Below are 17,813 nucleotides of genomic sequence, written 5' to 3' on the forward strand. Positions count from 1 at the left end.
GATAAAAAGCCAAGAAACTGCCCACTCCTCGACCGAGCGAGCGGGGCGAGCGAGAAAGCGAGCGGCCCGACGACGACCTCGACTCCTCTCCTCTCCTCTCCTCTCCTATCCGCCGTCCCCGTCCCCGTCCCCGTCCCCGTCCCCAAAACCCTAGCACCCGACCGCGTCCTCCGGCGATGGACCACCACCAGCAGCAGCAGCTGGCGGCGATCCTCGGCGCCGACCCAGCGCCCTTCGAGGCTCTCATCGCCCGGCTGATGTCCTCCGCCAATGACCAGCGATCGCAGGCGGAGTCCCTCTTCCACCTCTGCCGCGACCTCCACCCCGACGCCCTCGCCGCCAAACTCGCTACCCTCCTCCACTCCTCCCCCCACCTCGAGATCCGCGCCATGTCCGCCATCCTTCTCCGGAAACTCCTCACCCGCGACTCCTCCCCCTCCCCCGCCGCCGGCGACTCCTCCTCGCCGTCCTACCTCTGGCCTCGCCTATCCCCGGCCTCCCAGGCCTCGCTTAAGTCCCTCCTTCTCGCTTCCGTCCAGCGAGAGGACGTCAAGTCCATCGCCAAGAAGCTCTGCGACACCGTCTCCGAGCTCGCCGCCGGCCTCCTCCCCGATGACGCCTGGCCCGAGCTCCTCCCCTTCATGTTCCAGTCCGTCACCTCCGACAACCCCCGCCTCCAGGAATCGGCCCTCCTCATCTTCTCCCAGCTCGCCCAGTACATTGGCGACACCCTCCTCCCCCACCTCCCCACCCTCCACTCCGTCCTCCTCTCCTCCCTCTCCCACCCCACCTCCGCCGATGTCCGGATCGCCGCCCTCGGCGCCGCCATCAATCTCGTCCAGTGCCTCCCCTCGGCTGCCGACCGCGACCGCTTCGGCGACCTCCTCCCCGCCATGATGCGCACCCTCACCGAGTCCCTCAACTCCGGTAAGGAGGCCACCGCCCAGGAGGCCCTCGAGCTCCTCATCGAGCTCGCCGGCTCCGAGCCGCGCTTCCTCCGCCGCCAGCTCCCGGACGTCGTCGGCGCCATGCTCCAGATCGCCGAGGCCGATCGCCTTGAGGAGGGCACTCGCCACCTTGCTGTCGAGTTTGTGATCACGCTTGCAGAGGCGCGGGAGCGCGCCCCAGGGATGATGCGCCGGCTCCCTCAGTTTATCGGGCGGCTGTTTGCCGTGCTGATGAAGATGCTGCTCGACATCGAGGACGAGCCCGCCTGGCACAGCGCGGAGGCTGAGGATGAGGATGCTGGGGAGACCAGCAACTACAGCGTCGCCCAGGAGTGCCTCGACCGTCTCTCCATCGCCCTCGGAGGGAATACCATTGTGCCGGTCGCGTCTGAACTGCTCCCAGCGTACCTGGCCGCCCCCGAGTGGCAGAAGCACCATGCTGCCCTCATCACTCTTGCCCAGATTGCTGAAGGTTGCTCGAAGGTATCGTAACCTTCAAAAGAAGATATTTGATCTAAGTAAAAATAAACTTCTTTTATACGAGTAACTGGTGGCATAAAATGGAATGGTGCTCCAAGCTCTGAAAGCAGCATCTTTGTTTATTTCATTCCTTCGGGTATTTCTTTTCCTCTTTATGCAGGTGATGATTAAGAACCTGGAGCAAGTGGTGAACATGGTCCTCAATTCATTCCAAGATCCCCATCCCCGTGTGCGCTGGGCGGCCATAAATGCTATTGGGCAGTTGTCTACGGATTTGGGGCCAGATTTGCAAGTCCAATATCACCAGAGGGTGTTGCCTGCATTGGCATCGGCGATGGATGACTTCCAGAATCCCCGTGTTCAGGCAAGTAATTTAGCAAGCCTGATGAGCATAAAATATCTCTGCAGTATAGATTACAGGAAACTATCTTTATCGAATCAAATATTGCCTTTGTTAAATACTTCTAGTAGCTTGAGCTCAACAATATCATCAACAATTGTAATGTGACCACCTTGAGTCCCATTGGTCTACCAAGCTTACCTCTTGAATATGATAAAATTCATGTTAATTATCCGTTGCATGCTAGCTTGAAAAGTGACTTATGAAGACATCATTTTTTTAGTTGTATTTTTCCATTTGGTTGAGAAATATTGGCGAATTGTATTTTGAATGTAACTTGGAAACTCGATCTTCCTTTCTTTGTTTCAAGTCTTCTCCCCAATGCTTTAAGAAGATAAGAGTGTGAAATCTTGAAACATGTTTTCCATGCTGGTTTTTGGTATATTTTGTTGGAAATAAGCTATAGAATCTTTGCAAGCGATGGAAAGCCTAAGAAAAAACTGTAATAGAATTTTTATTTCTGGCTATAAATCATTTGTCCACTTGGTGGTTCTTTTCAGGAAGTTCAGAAGCAGGTCAGTCACTGATTATTTATTAGCCTTGCTTGTTCCTCCTTGTCTTTCCGTTCCATTTTACTTGACCCTGCACAAACCATGTCTCTTGTGTATAATTTTCGCTGTTCCTCTGGCTTTTCTCAAAAATTTGGCTCCATGTTGCCCTTGTTGGATGTATTCATCATTGACGATAGTAATTGAGCTACAATGGTTTGTTACAAGCAATGATGAGGTAGCGTATTCCATGAAGCCAAGTATTGGATGATAGTGTATCGTATGGGCTGGTTTTGTTCTGGTTCCAGACACAAGTACACTCTGTATCCGTATGTAGTTGATTCACAGGGAATTCCCCACCCCTTGCACGGATCTTATAAGAATTGCTCTGCTATCCATGCAGTCTAATTCTGCTACTTAATTTTTTTGTCTTTATGTGCTTCTGTCTTTATTTATTGAATTTCAAATTCCAGGGATAATCTTTTTGTGCGAACCAGTTCTTAATAAACATGTGTTTGATTGATGCCACAGGCGCATGCTGCTTCAGCAGTCTTGAATTTCAGTGAGAATTGCACACCAGATATTTTGTCACCTTACTTGGATGGAATTGTTAGCAAGTTGCTTGTACTCTTGCAGGTTATTTTCATATTTGCTTTACTTTGTTCAACTTTACATATGCATTTTGTTTTTGTTCTTCTGGAGTTGTTAGAAAAGGTTTGTAAAATGCAAAATGTTTTATTCAGAATGGGAAGCAGATGGTGCAAGAGGGAGCTTTGACAGCTTTAGCATCAGTTGCTGATTCGTCACAGGTATTTGCTGAAGGCACATTTTATTAGATTGCCTATTCTATATATATTTTCTAAATGGTTTATTCTGACATGACATATTCCTGCAGGAACAATTCCAAAAATATTATGATGTTGTTATGCCTTATCTCAAAGCTATTTTAATGAATGCAACTGACAAGTCCAAACGGATGCTTCGTGCCAAGTCTATGGAGTGCATAAGTTTGGTTGGAATGGCTGTGGGCAAGGAGAAATTTAGGGATGATGCTAGACAGGTAGAAGACTTTTTTTCCTCTCTAAAAATTATTGCCTTCATGGATCATCCAATTCTAAAGGTGTCTGCAATTCATGGTATTGGTGACCACTTTTATGGACTGTAGCTCATTTGTTATCATTATATTTATACCTTAAATTATTTATATAATATTTTTCTCCTATAGATCGTCTAAAGTTGAACCCAGTCTCCAAGAAAAGTTATTCCCAACTTTTCTGTGGAGACAGCATGTTAGTGCTTAAGAATTTTGTGAATTGTGATATTTTGACTTTGAGAGGTATCTTATGTTTTAGAATGTAGCATTACCTGCAAGATGAACTTTAACAACTTTTCAACAAATTAAGGTGCTATAGCTTCTTGTTTGAAAATGTTGAGAAGATTAAAGCAAGACTGTCTTATTCTGCAATGGTGTAAAACTGCAGCCTTGTCTTGGCAGTGCAGTTGTTTACTAGCTCTTCTTATGGTTATTTTTCCAAAACATGTGAAAAATTTTAGTTCCTTGTTTTGTTTGATGCCTTGTTACTGCTATGAAGTTAATGATTTAGTAGTAATGCTAGAAAAGTTTACATGTACAAAGTAAAGCTAACGTGTGGGCGCCTACACAACAGTTTAAATAAGGTCAATCTAGACTCGATAACCGAGTATCCGGCACCGATGATTTGAGCCATTGGATATGACCTACTATCTCTAAACTGTTTAATGTTAAAAAGTCATGTGATTTGGAAATCTTTAATCTATATCATTGTTATAATTCTTTTGTAGTTTTAGTTATGGATTTGTTGGTCATCCTTACCTCTTATCTTCATCCTTTTTCTGTTTTTAGAGTCTTATCCACATGTCTTCAACTGTTGAATCTGCAAGTTCAGCTGATGATCTTATGGTATGTTAAGCATGATTATCGCACTCATTAAACTGAATATTTCATGCTAGGTAATGGAAGTGCTGATGACATTGCAAGGATCTCAAATGGAGACAGATGACCCAATAACAAGTTATATGCTGCAGGTATGTTTAAGACCCCATAGCTTGAAATAGTACATGGACAGCTCATATGTCCCATTGTTTATTCCTTGTTTTGTGTCATAGGCCTGGGCCAGACTATGCAAGTGCTTAGGACAGGATTTTCTTCCATACATGAGTGTTGTAATGCCTCCATTGCTTCAGTCTGCTCAGTTGAAGCCTGACGTAACCATTACCTCTGTGGATTCTGATGAGGATATAGAAGAATCAGATGATGAAAGGTTAGTTTTAAGTGCTGAAACTCCAGTTTAAATATTTATTTTGGAATTTTTGGCAGCTACTGCAGTAGATTTGCAAATTGGTCCATCTTTCTGTTATGAAAACTTTATTTCTGACCCTTCTTTTTGGAACTGGGCCCACTCAGACTGGTTACTGGTATAAAGCGTGTGGGGTTAGGACACCTATAAACACAATCAGTTTGTGATACAACCACCCTGAAGTTAATACTTGAACTTTGCAATTTCCATGTAATGAAAAAACATACCTCACCTTCATTAGGGGGAGTTCGCCTAAGTAGTTATATCCCCCTGAAGGGGATATAACCTTAGGCTCATCCCCTTCGGTATAACACCTTCGGTGTTATACCTACGGGGCCCTCAGATTTGAAATCCTTCGGGTTTCTAATCTTCGGCTTCGGGAAAAGAAACCCTTCGGGTTTCTTATCGACTTCTGTTTTGCAAAACCAAGGAAGCATTTCTCGTAGTGCAACACCAGAGGTCTCGCATGCTTTTCCATGATGTAGCAGAGATCTTTGTGTTTGGAGAACACCACAATGCAGCAGCTGAATATTCTTGGAAAAGATCTTTCTAGTATAACATAGCAGCATACTCAACTGACTGTAAATGAAAACTAAAGGATGAAACTTTCTAACATTGTATGCGTTGAATGCTAAGCAGTTATCATGCATGATGAAGCTCCAATTGAGGTAAAGCCTGTAGATACATTCCTTGCTTCTTTGGCTGTGACATAGTAGCTAAAGTTCCTCTTTGGAGAGACTCCAAGCTCAGACAGTAGGAACATATATATATATATATATATATATATATATATATTAATTTTGCAATTCTGGCAAGCCCTTTGAGGTTATGTCACCTCTAATTAGTTCAGAACTTGAGCCAACCACTTCAGTGTTGGCTCTTTAATTAGATTCTGTCTGGATGAAGCCCTTGATCTATAAGTTCAAATGCAGCAAGTTTCAACTCTAAAATTGTTTTCAAACTTTGGGTATTGAATTTGGTATTGTCCCACATCACCAACCAATTGATAAAATATAGCAGCTAAAACCACATGTTTTAAAGTCCCTATATAACTAAAACATTTCACTTGGTGATCTAGTGCTTATAATACTGATGAATGATGATGATGATGTAGTAATGTCGATCTAATTTCTCACTTCAAGACACAAACTCTTTAAAATTTTTTTTCTAATAGGTGCAGTTTTGCAGTTGTTATTGGTTTTAACTAATGTTTTTTTCCTTGCATTACAGAAATATTTGGTTTTTCTTTCTTTATATGTAATAGACAAATAACTTAGAATGACTCGTCATTTTGGTTAAATACATCAGGCATTCATGTATAAGTGTTATAGTGGGTATATTAACTAATCATATACATATAATTGTATAGCTATTTGACATTGCATTTGGAATTTGAGTATTAGTGATTTTTTGAATCCCAACTGCATGCCGTCACTTGTCACGTGATGATGTGACACATGTTTCCATTTTAATCTATCATGCTTGCAAGGCAAGTGCTGACTTTTTTCCACATCAACTATGTCTATCACATCTTATTGCCTAGTTCACCTGTTAACACCGATCAAATATACAACTTACACAAACTGTATGACCTGCACTTTGTCACTTTACTATGAGGATTCTTCTGGGCTTTCTTTTTTGGCTTTCTTGACACCACCCTGTTTCTGATAGGGTTGTATCAACATTTTGAAATTGGTCAAATGTGGGCATGACACAACTAGCCTCTTCCTCAACCAAAAATGTGCTAGCATGACTCCAAAACTTCATGCAGAAGAGTCATATAGTTGATACGAAACTGACTCGTTGCTCCTCAATTTACATTGTACAGGTTGCCCAATTGAGAAGCAACATGAGAATTATGCATCAGTCTGTAACTTCTGTGTTTGAGTTTATGGTGTAACCAAAGAATTTCTTACCATATGCTTTATCTGGTTCTGGCAAACCTGTCCTTAGCAATCTGGTTTTCAATGAAACCATGATGATAATTTTGTATGAACTTGTTTTGCAAGAACTAGAACAGAAAATCCTTGTGGTTGTGTAGTAAATGGTGACCCTCAAAGTAATTTTTTGTATTGTGCAAATTTCAAAAGACATTGTGCATGCAGGTTGCATAGTGTGGTGCTGTGCAACCGAAAAAAACTAGAAAAGAAAATAAGATCACGATTAAAAATGACCTGATGAACATCTTAAATGTAATAAATCCATTCTCATCTATGCTATCTGTCTTAATAAGATATGCTGTTCATTGTATGCCATCCTTGTCTTGTAAGAACGGAGATACAGTATTGCAATGTGTACTTTTCCAAAACTCCCTTGACAACTTCCATTTTTTATAGCTTTAGTGTTATGAACCTCATGCTTTTCCTTAATTTACATTTGTTCTGCTATGATTCCCCTCTCTTCTACTAAGCTAGTTTCCTGTCATGCCCAACATGATCTGTGTGATATCCTAGGATATGGAATTTGCATGGTGTTATTTGATATTAAGATATGCGCAACACATTCACTTGACTCGTATATTAATGCAGCATCGAAACCATCACTCTTGGTGATAAAAGGATTGGTATTCGGACTAGTGTGCTGGAGGAGAAAGCCACAGCTTGTAACATGCTCTGTTGTTATGCTGATGAACTCAAGGAGGGTTTCTACCCATGGATCGATCAGGTTGGTTATGATCAGTGTTTATACATTTCCTTTATTAGGCCTTTATCTAATTGAATAAATGCGTCTATTTAAAAAGAAATGATCCTGTAACCTACAAATTAATCGCAGGTTGCTCCTACTTTAGTACCGCTTCTCAAATTTTATTTCCATGAAGAAGTCAGGAAGGCTGCTGTTTCTGGTATTACTGTACATTTGTTGTTTGCAATCTTATTTTGGCATAAGTTTTTCTTCTAAAGATCCAATGTGATTTTATTTACCTCCAGCCATGCCAGAACTACTTCGCGCAGCAAAGCTAGCTGTGGAGAAAGGGCTGACTCAGGGTCGTAATGAATCATATGTTAAGCAGTTGTCTGACTATATAATTCCATCTCTCATTGAAGCTTTGCATAAGGTTATCCTACAACTCTCTATTTAACAACACCTCTGTATTTGCTGATGTCCGAGAATTTTATTTTATTTCTGTACTTATATTTGTCTTTTGGAATGATATCTTTGATTATAGGAGCCTGAAACAGAAATTTGTGCATGCATGTTGGATTCATTGAATGAGTGTTTACAGGTTTGTCTTCTACCTTAGCCTATTTCTTTCCATCAATTTTTTTTAAGAGCTTCCTCGCTATTTTGTTTTCTTAATACTGTAGTACAATTATTTGTATTGTCAACTTTGTCAGTATCCCCTAACTGCTTCAGTCAAGTCTATTATATTAAACAGATGTCTTATTTTTTGTGAGCAAGAAAGTTTTCTGTTCTAGGGAGAATTTAGTGCAAGTTGACTTGTTCTAAACTGCATGCTCTTGGGGCTGAAGAGTTCTGTTACTTGCATCTATTGCTAACATAGAAGTTCTTGTGTGATAAGAAGTTTACTAATTACGAACATTGTCTACTGAGGAAAGTTGGTAAATCAGTGTAAAACGTGGTTTATCTGAAGAAGGCCACTAGCTTTAAGCTATTTTTATGATCTGTGTTGATGTGTCATAGAAGCTTAGCTAGTTTTGGTCTTGTTACAATCTGTGTAGTTAAATATAATCATACTTCTACAGGTCATTTTGGTTTGAAGATGTGGAAAAACTTACATATAATGTAAGCTAATCCTTCCTTATCAATCCCTAGAGATGCTAGAACTTCTAATAAATGGAAAAAAGAAATTGGGCTGTTGTACCAGATCTTCCCTTTCTGAAATTTGCTCTCCTTTAACTTATTATGCAGTGAGAGATCGCAATGGGTTGAGCTACATATTAGAATTTAATACTTGTTTAGTGTGATCTGACCCATTGTTGCATGAGCATGGATGGGCTATACTTATGCAGTTATACCCACATTAAAGTGTTTGTTGACTTTGCTCAATGCATGATGTCATGGCCTTGGTAATACAAAGTGATTGGTTGGACTATTAATGCATTCTGTCATGGCTTTGGTTAAGTCATTATTCTCAAAAACAGATCCTTGGTAAAGCAAAAGAATTTTTTTTTTGGGTACATTTTTTTTTGTACAAGCAAAAGAATTTCAGTGGTAAGATTTTTGCCTTCTCTTTTTGGCTAAGAAAATATTTTGTACCTAACACAATATGTATGCCTTGCATTACCTTTGGATCAGTGAGTTATGGAGGCCTGTTTTAACTGGGAATTAAATGTTTTGGAATGGCTTAATTTGGATCTGGTACAGTATATGTAACTATTAATATTTGAAGTTTTGATGGCCATCTGACTTTGACCATTATTTTGCTATCAAGTAACCAATTTTGTTGCTGTTCCAAAAGCAATAAGAATGTACAAAGGACTGGATAGGGCTTCTAGGAACCTTAATTTGAAGCTTCTCGCATGCATTGGAGATTCTTAAAACAAACTTCAGCGAAGAGGTTATCACATTGGCTATGGTGATCTTAGTTTTTGTTCTAAGACGACACCTTTTTAAGATTGCAGATATGTCGGCATCTTAAGCTTTTTTATTGCAAAATATTTGAATTCCATGCTGTTGTTAAACTCCAAATGCCACTACTTCGTTGAACCTTTTATTTTAACAATCATTACTTGATCTTCGTGTTATGCTTTCTCTTAGATTATGTTCTCTTTCTCTTTCTGTCTGTTTCTCTCTCTCTCTCTCACATGCACACACAAATTTTGGAGCTTGTCAAATATGATAATGTCTTGATATTACTATAAAAAATTCAATTGCAACATGCAGTTTTATCCCCCCTTTTTTTGTTTTTTCAGCTCTCCGGACCACTTCTTGATGAAGGCCAGGTGAGAAGTATAGTGGATGAGATCAAGCATGTGGTTACAACAAGCACAACTAGGAAAAGAGAAAGGGCAGAAAGGACAAGGGCAGAGGACTTTGACGCTGAGGAAGGAGAATTGCTTAAAGAGGAAAATGAACAAGAGGAAGAAGTCTTTGACCAGGTCTGCCATAACACAGTCATACTTCTGTGTATGCTTAGCAAATTACTCATTGTGAGCTTTGCCCTTGACATGATCATTTATATATTGTGAAACTTGATCGTTGTCCTGTGTTTTTCTTCCTTTGTGATTTTTTCTTCAGGTTGGTGATTGCTTGGGCACTTTGATCAAAACATTCAAGGCTTCTTTCCTGCCATTCTTTGATGAACTTGCTATGTATATAACACCAATGTTGGTAAGTCCTGAAAAGCATGCCACTCGTATTTATATTAAAATTTTATATGTTGGGAAGATGGAAATGTTTTACTTGATCAGCCTCCTCTTTAAGGTCTGGGAATTACTTATTGTGGTGGACCTTTCTGTTATCATTTATGCTGTTAATTTGGATGCCAATAATAAATTGCAACCACTTTTGTGAAAAACATACAATTTGCTTTTCCTTGGCTATATCTTCATTCATGTTTATGCCAGCTGTGGTTATACTTATATTGCTCATAGAAGTTTTTTGACTGTTATGGGATCACTAGAATGCTTTATGATCAGTGATATGTAGACCATCACCATATACCCACATGCTAAGTCACCTGGAAACATCAAAAAAGCTAGCTCCATACGTTGACAACTTTTCATTTGCATATTTAACCAGCCTCTTTTCATCAGATTTATATAATTTGAGTGTATGCAGAAATTGGGACATCTCCAGTTCCTTTACATAGCGTGTCCTATATGTAAACTTGGATTTTCTTAATTCGATGTTATTATCCATTTGCGCTGAACCTGGTAGTCAAAAGCAGTACTTGCCGTTGGCTTGGTTATCTTTATGCTTGTGGCCATCCTAAGATATTTAGGTAGAAGATTCAATTTCCTGTACTTGTTATTTTATTCCTTTTCTATTTTGCTTTGGTACCTTTAAAATTCAATGCTGTTTGCAATGTTCTTAACCCTGTTTGTATGAAATAACCTTTAGTTATTAGATAAAAGAATGCTTCTGTTTCTGAATTCCTCAACCAATGGTTAGAACAGTAAATCAGTAAATTTCTTCAACAGAATTTTTTTTCATGGTCTGTATATATATGCAGGGAAAGGATAAAACAGCTGAGGAGAGAAGAATTGCCATTTGCATTTTTGATGACGTTGCAGAACAATGTCGAGAAGCCGCTCTGAGGTAAGTTTGTTTCTTGAACTCAACTGTTTGGAAAGTTAGGCTTTTAATCTAGTATTTTTTGTCTAATGTTTTCTTTTTTTTCATTGAGCAGATATTATGATACTTATCTTCCTTTTCTATTAGAAGCATGCAATGATGGGAATGCGGATGTTAGACAGGTTTGTAATCCCTTCGCTAACCCTATTCCTCTGCACTACCTTAGAACCCACACGTGCATACATACATACAACTTTACTTTGATAAATCACCCATATATATCCTTCAGCGTTTCCAAGTTAGTAGGTTAATTTCAAGAAGTAATTGTCTTCAGGCTGCTGTTTATGGAGTTGGTGTTTGTGCTGAATTTGGTGGCTCTGTGTTCCGACCGCTTGTTGGAGGTATCCCAATAGAATTAAATTTGTGAATATTTTGCATGTCTGTTTGCTTCCCTTCGGTGCGGTATTATTAATATTGTTTGTATGATTTTCTTTTCCCTTCAACAGAAGCTCTCTCAAGGCTAAATAATGTTATTAGACATTCTAATGCACTGGATTCAGACAATGTGATGGCATATGACAATGCTGTTTCAGCTCTCGGAAAAATTTGTCAGTTCCACAGGGATGGTATTGATGCAGCTCAGGTATTTCTACTTTCAATTATTCTCTCTTCCCTATCCTCTCTCTCTCTCTCTCAACATAATTGAAAAGCTTGTTCTCACAAAGGATGTAGCCATTAATCAGAACAAACGACACTGAGTGATATAAATAAACTATCCTGCATATTCGAATAAGGTTTGTATTTGTCGTTCCAATAATGCAGTGACAAATTGTGATGGCTAATGACTAAATGAGATCTGACTCATTAACATCTTCTCTTGAAAATTTGCTGTTCGAGGCATCTATTTATGTTGAGGAAGGATCAAAATGCTTGTTTTATCTTAATGTTTTCTACTAAATTAATTTTCTTTTAGATTTTTAAAAATGGATATTTTTCGCAATGCTTTGATGTTTTATTAATGTCATTGTTATTATTTTTTTGAGTGTATTTAAGATTTCTAAGGTTGTTGGTTTGTACTGTGACTAAATCTTCCATGCTTGATCTTAAATTGTGATGGCTAATGACTAAATGAGATCTGACTCATTAACATCTTCTCTTGAAAATTTGCTGTTCGAGGCATCTTGCTATTTGCTATTTATGTTGAGGAAGGATCAAAATGCTTGTTTTATCCTAATGTTTTCTACTAAATTAATTTTCTTTTAGATTTTTAAAAATGGATATTTTGCGCAATGCTTTGATGTTTTATTAATGTCATTGTTATTATTTTTTTGAGTGTATTTAAGATTTCTAAGGTTGTTGGTTTGTACTGCGACTAAATCTTCCATGCTTGATCTTAAATTTTATCAAGATGTGATGGTGTTGGCACTGTTTGCTTGATACGTTGGAAATTGTTTGAATAACACCAAATAGATGTGATCATTTTGTTGAATCTTGCTATTAGTCAATTGACTAGGAGGCGATCTAGGACTAGATGTAAAGTTCAGTAGCTCGCCTGTAAAATAAATTGACTAAGATCATATGTAAAATTCAGTATCTAGCCTTGGAAAAAAATCTAATTAGGCCTGTCTGAAGGATTGCAGTGTTGTATAGACTTCATTTCTATCAGTGACCATATTTGCGGCATAGGTGACCATATTGTCATGACCTCTAGCTGAACTGTGTTTCCCATTAGGAAAGGAGCTTGAATGGTGTTGAAGAGCCTAGGAGGATGAGCCTAGGATGCATGGATGGGAAAAATCTGAGAATATTGGTTAAAGAAGAATCATAGAATCAACACCAAATAATTAGGAAAAGGCTTGATGTTAACGGCTGTGCCTGTAAGTTCTGTTTTTAAATGTTTTTGAGGATGCATGCTTCGCGATGCTTCAAGTTTCTTGATAGCAAGTTTTGCTGAAATGCGAAGTTGATCAGGCCATTACTCTGTTTCAACCTTGTAAATAATAACACGTGCAAGCTGCTGTGCTTGTGTGCACACATTTTGCGGCCAAGATTGAGCATTTTAAAGGGCACAACTGACTAGTGTGAGTGTTTGCAGAGTAAGGTTCTCGGCCTTGGAAATCAATATATTTTTCAGTCATTATTCTGATTTCATTATTTCCTTTCATGACAACCCTTTATCCATGGGATGACTCACCTTTTTTTGTTTGACAATTTGTCTGTTGGAATGCAAAATAGGCAATACCACTATTGGTATCTTTTTTTTTGTCATGACAGCCTTTCATGCTTGCCAGGTTGTTCCTGCTTGGTTAAACTGCTTGCCAATAAAAGGTGATTTGATCGAGGCCAAAGTTGTCCATGAGCAGCTTTGTTCAATGGTTGAAAGGTAAGTGCATGTCTTTGCTTTGTTTATCTGACTTGTACAGGTTTTTATATGATAAATATTCTGTCATTTATTTTCTTGTGGTGAAAGTCTAATGATTGACAGGTCATGTCTTGTTCACAGGTCAGATAGGGAGCTTTTGGGTCCTAACAATCAATATCTTCCTAAAATCATTTCTGTATTTGCTGAGGTAATCTCCTTCCTCTGCTCTGCTATAAAGCCTTGGGTTTTGCTGCCACACTTATTAATTCATGAACTAATGATTATATATGTGATCCACCCATTGTTTGCTAACTTTGCTGATGGTCCTCAATTTTGTTTAAAATTCTGTCTTTTTTTTAAAGTGCTAGTTATACTGCGCATTCAGATGCACGTTTCTGCTAAAGGTTTTAGATTTGGATAATTTAACTAAAAGCTGAATTCAGAAAAGATCTGAAAATAATTATCTGATAATTAACTTTTTTAAAATTTTCTATGCATTCTATCTCACCTTTGCTTCTTGGTTTAGAGATATCTCACTGTACTCCCTTGAAAGTTCTGAGGGTCCGAATGTACTGAGATATCCTTTTTAGATGTTTTTGGAGTCCCTTATGCTATAGAAATCTAGTATGTTTTAAGCCTTTTAAAAGAGAAATTTATTTAGGGTTAGAATTGGAAAAATTTGGAAATTAAATTGCTTTTATATAGTTTTAACTTTCAAGGATTTGAATATGCAATAAAAGATGGAACACTAATTAGTTTTTGTTCTACATCAGCAAATGGTCAAGGTACTAACTGATTTGTTGAAGAATAAAGCTTGTTAATATCCCAATTCTCCCATCCCCCCCCCTGCCTCCCTCCCTGCATGTCCACACCCTGAAATTGGCTGTTCTGCCGTGTAGGTCTTATGTGCAGGAAGGGATCTGGCCACGGAACAAACTGCTGGCAGGATGATTAATCTTTTGAGGCAGCTCCAACAAACACTGCCACCATCTGTCCTTGCTTCAACCTGGTCTTCCTTGCAGCCTCAGCAGCAGCTTGCATTGCAGTCGGTCTTGTCATCATAGTTTTTCCTTTGAGTCGGTTGTCTGGTTATAGTACATCTTTTATCATTGCAATCCATTCTTTGTATGTCCTTAAATTTGTCAAGTCATGTCATCCATTAGCGTATTGTTTGCTTGCGGTTGATATATTATTGTTCGGCGAGAGATTTTGTGATTTTGGTGTAGAGTGTGTATATTATAGACCGTAAAATGCATGTTTATATTATTGGCTAGAGTGGTAAAAGTGAGTGGCTATAGAATGCTCCTGGTGGAAAATAGTTCTGCAACAATTTTGGTGCTTGATCTTTTATTTCTCTATTGAAGTGTGAAAATCATCCTTCTGTATGTAATTGTAAGTTCTTCAGACTCTCCTGTATTTATGGGATTTGTATGTTAAGCAAAATTTTGGAAGCGTACCTTCTTTGGCAAGGAGGAATTGGTTGGTCATACAGAACGTTGCTTTATGGGGTCTTGCTGGTTAAAAAATTGGTTGCATTTTTTGGAATACTCGCGTTCGGGTGTGCATAGCCAGATGATATCAGGTTATCTATGGATGCTAAAACATCTGAAAGGATGAATGATTCTCATAACAGATACGTTCGAAATTGGGCTTATGTTGGACGTGGAGAGCTCAAGTTATGCCTTTTGTCATGCCTAGTTCGCTCTTTCCACGTATGGTGTTCCACAAGCCCGTTGTCTATCGCAAGGTGAAAGGCAGATGTTTGCCTGTGCTCTTTAATTTTACATTTGTTTACAGAGTCTTGTACTTAATAAAGCTTCTATCATTGCAGAGATTAGAAGTAGATTCATAAGATCAATGGCTTTGAGCTGCAACAGGTAAATAGTTTCGGACTAGGGAGGATAACATCTTTGCAATTAGAAAATGGAAGGTGCCAACTTATTCTGATTGTGGGGTTCCATGGTGGATGTACCAGAGATCTGAATTTGATTACCTACTTCATCGGATTTTGGTTTGTAAAAATAAGTGGAGGGGAGGGGATTTTGGTTTGTAAGTGTTTACATGTTAGTGTGGGCGATTCCTCTTGCTTTGTATAGTTCTACAAACTGAGAGTCATCAGAAAATGGTTTTCCAAAGTTTGGAAGTTGCATCTTTACATGCTCAATTTGCTAAACCTGGAAGCCTTGCAAGTCGGCAGGCCGCTCCCATAACGTTTTATATTTGTTTCTATGCTCTCAGAATATTTGAAAATTTCACTCTGGGAATCTAGTCATATGTTGGAGTTGAGCAATCAGTGGTCAGCAAGGAAGGATTTAAGGCCATACTGGAGGTTGGTTGCCTTGACAGTAACGAGCATGCTAGATGAACTTGATAGCCCTGAATAGTCCACATTCTATGGATTGTTTATGGTGCAGCAGACCTGAACAAGTTTAGTATCTTTCTACTTTGAATGCTCGAACCAGCATAGCGTTTCGCATCTATGATAATTCTTCGTTTCGATTATCTTCTCGGTGGAGCTATTCTAGTTATTCGCCAGGTATAATTCTTGTTAATAATATATTAGTTTCATGAACTCTTATCACATTTAAAATTTGAGAACATCTTCAGCTAATAGCTTCCTACGGTTCTAACGCCAATCCCCATATAATAAAAAAAATAGTGAATGTTCAGATTTTCCTCTGTCACGATGTGAACATATCCATCATCTGACTTTATGTATCAGTTCGGTTTGCTTGGATCTTTTACTGCGTGTTGGTAGTATGGCTCGGTTCAATCAAGCATGGTAACCAATAAAGCAGATTCATTTTTAAGATTACTATTTCAGTCCACTTCTTTCTTCTATTTGGGGATAAAAAAAATAATAGATGCTGAGAGAGCTAGGATTCATCTATAGACTCCATCCCGGGAGTGGCGTTATTGAAGGCAACCCATTTATGGGCGCCCACATGGACAAAATTGAAAACAAACATGGTAATGAGAAATGGTCTTCTAGCCTACAATCCAAGAGGAATCTATTTCTTCGACTCACATGAGTCTACGAATAGAATTAGAAATACCGAGGCACAATGAAAGCAACGCATGGGGCCTTATTCTTCTATTTAGTCCATGCCTCGAAGAAGACCAAGTAGGAACCACCTCACCCTAAAATATATTATCATTAGATTAAACTATTCTTAATTATGGCGATTATAGTTTAAACAAAGCTCAGAGAGAATTAATAAATGCCACTCACGATGGTGGGAGAGGGTGGCATGTTCTAACAAACGAGGCGTGCACGATAGATTCGTAACAACTGCTGCAAGTTGCACCAGATGCTCAACGGCGACGTCCCACTGCCAATTTGAATAATAATGAGTTTGTCAGAGTTTGTCCTGAATAATTAAATTATTCAGCTATAATTTAAATATTATCATAGATATTTTTATTACTATTATTATTACTATTTTAAATTAAAATATCTTGAGTTTTTTCCCATGTTGTTCTTTTAATTTTCTTCTAATTTTATTATTTTATTTTTTTATGAGAGTGGAGTTATCTTGATGCTCATTTCGAAATATTCTAGAAAGATTTTAGATCCGACAATTTCGTAACACTTCTTCTCTTTTTTTTTAAAAAAATAAAATAATAACAAAAGGTTCATTGATCGTCTCATAAAATTATTTCCATTGACTATCTTCTCAAAAAAATACTCTCAAGATTTGATCATAGGATCTTCTTGTACAGAAGGGTGCCTATTTAGAATTTTTTATTACAAAAAAATAAAATACTATTTTTAGTTAAAAATAAATAAAGAAACATTATTTTATATGAAAAAAGTCAGACAAATAATTTAATCAAAAGTTACCATTTTATTTAAAGTTATTTATTTTAATTTTAAAAATTTCCTCTTTTTTTTGACCCAACAAACCTAACCCTAGGCGCATGGCTATTGGTGCGAGTCATTCATAACAGCGACGGCCGTTATTACGGCATCCACCCGCGTATCGCGCGGCAAAAGACGTTGTCCCTTTCTTCTTCGGTTCTTTAGGAATGTAGACCCTACCGTCCTTAGGTGCATCCATGTCGTCGGGTACCGTCGAGCGCTCCCATGTCGCCAGGTGGCAATTAATCGTGCTCCCATGACTTGGTTCCTGTTCCGGGTTGACCAGGCAATTAAAGCACTAGTGGAGTGGGAGAGACCAGCATCTTTGCTTAGATATCTCTTTTTTTCATTTGATTAATATATGGTAAATGGTTCTGGGTTTTGAAGCTGTCCATGGAGTGTGGGCTTTGATTTGAGATCCAAGTGCCGTAGTTGAAGGGTTCTTTGCCCGCTCACCGCCTAGATTCTGATCTAGTATTCAATTTGAGATTTGGAAAGTTCAAAACATCAACTCAGTATCAGCTATAATGCGAGTTACGATGGAGGTTGTACATTAGCTTGTAGCTACCATGGTTTGAGTTTGAATAGCTCAAAATGATCAAATAGCTGAAATATAACTTCATTCGACTACAATTAATCAACAGATGCTGTACCATGTAGGTTATAATATCTACAACTACGGGAATTGATTTAGCTTTTATATTTGGTTCTCGTCTCAAATGCTCATCGTTAGCATTTTT

General features: G+C 38.7%; 1 protein-coding gene across 1 annotated transcript; it reads left to right on the top strand.

Moving 5' to 3' along the window:
* Nucleotides 1-111: 111 nt before the first annotated feature.
* LOC120105150 (importin-5-like) lies at nt 112-14,615 on the top strand. The gene is made up of 20 exons (XM_039117346.1): nt 112-1,430; nt 1,588-1,791; nt 2,847-2,951; nt 3,059-3,124; nt 3,211-3,375; nt 4,305-4,379; nt 4,461-4,615; nt 7,180-7,315; nt 7,424-7,493; nt 7,579-7,706; nt 7,818-7,874; nt 9,526-9,711; nt 9,851-9,943; nt 10,788-10,873; nt 10,965-11,031; nt 11,184-11,250; nt 11,356-11,492; nt 13,141-13,232; nt 13,353-13,419; nt 14,111-14,615. The coding sequence occupies exons 1-20, from the start codon at nt 177-179 to the stop codon at nt 14,273-14,275; spliced, it is 3,375 nt and encodes a 1,124-aa protein (XP_038973274.1). The 5' UTR covers nt 112-176; the 3' UTR covers nt 14,276-14,615.
* Nucleotides 14,616-17,813: the final 3,198 nt, after the last annotated feature.

Source organism: Phoenix dactylifera, unplaced genomic scaffold (genome assembly GCF_009389715.1).
Source record: "Phoenix dactylifera cultivar Barhee BC4 unplaced genomic scaffold, palm_55x_up_171113_PBpolish2nd_filt_p 000204F, whole genome shotgun sequence".
Lineage (NCBI taxonomy): Eukaryota > Viridiplantae > Streptophyta > Magnoliopsida > Arecales > Arecaceae > Phoenix > Phoenix dactylifera.

Coding starts and splice junctions, on each gene's coding strand:
- LOC120105150 (XM_039117346.1), top strand. CDS start 177: ATGGACCACCACCAGCAGCAGCAGCTGGCGGCGATCCTCGGCGCCGAC. Junction 7,494..7,578: donor CAGGAAGGCTGCTGTTTCTG/GTATTACTGTAC, acceptor ATTTACCTCCAG/CCATGCCAGAACTACTTCGC. Junction 11,251..11,355: donor GTTCCGACCGCTTGTTGGAG/GTATCCCAATAG, acceptor TCCCTTCAACAG/AAGCTCTCTCAAGGCTAAAT.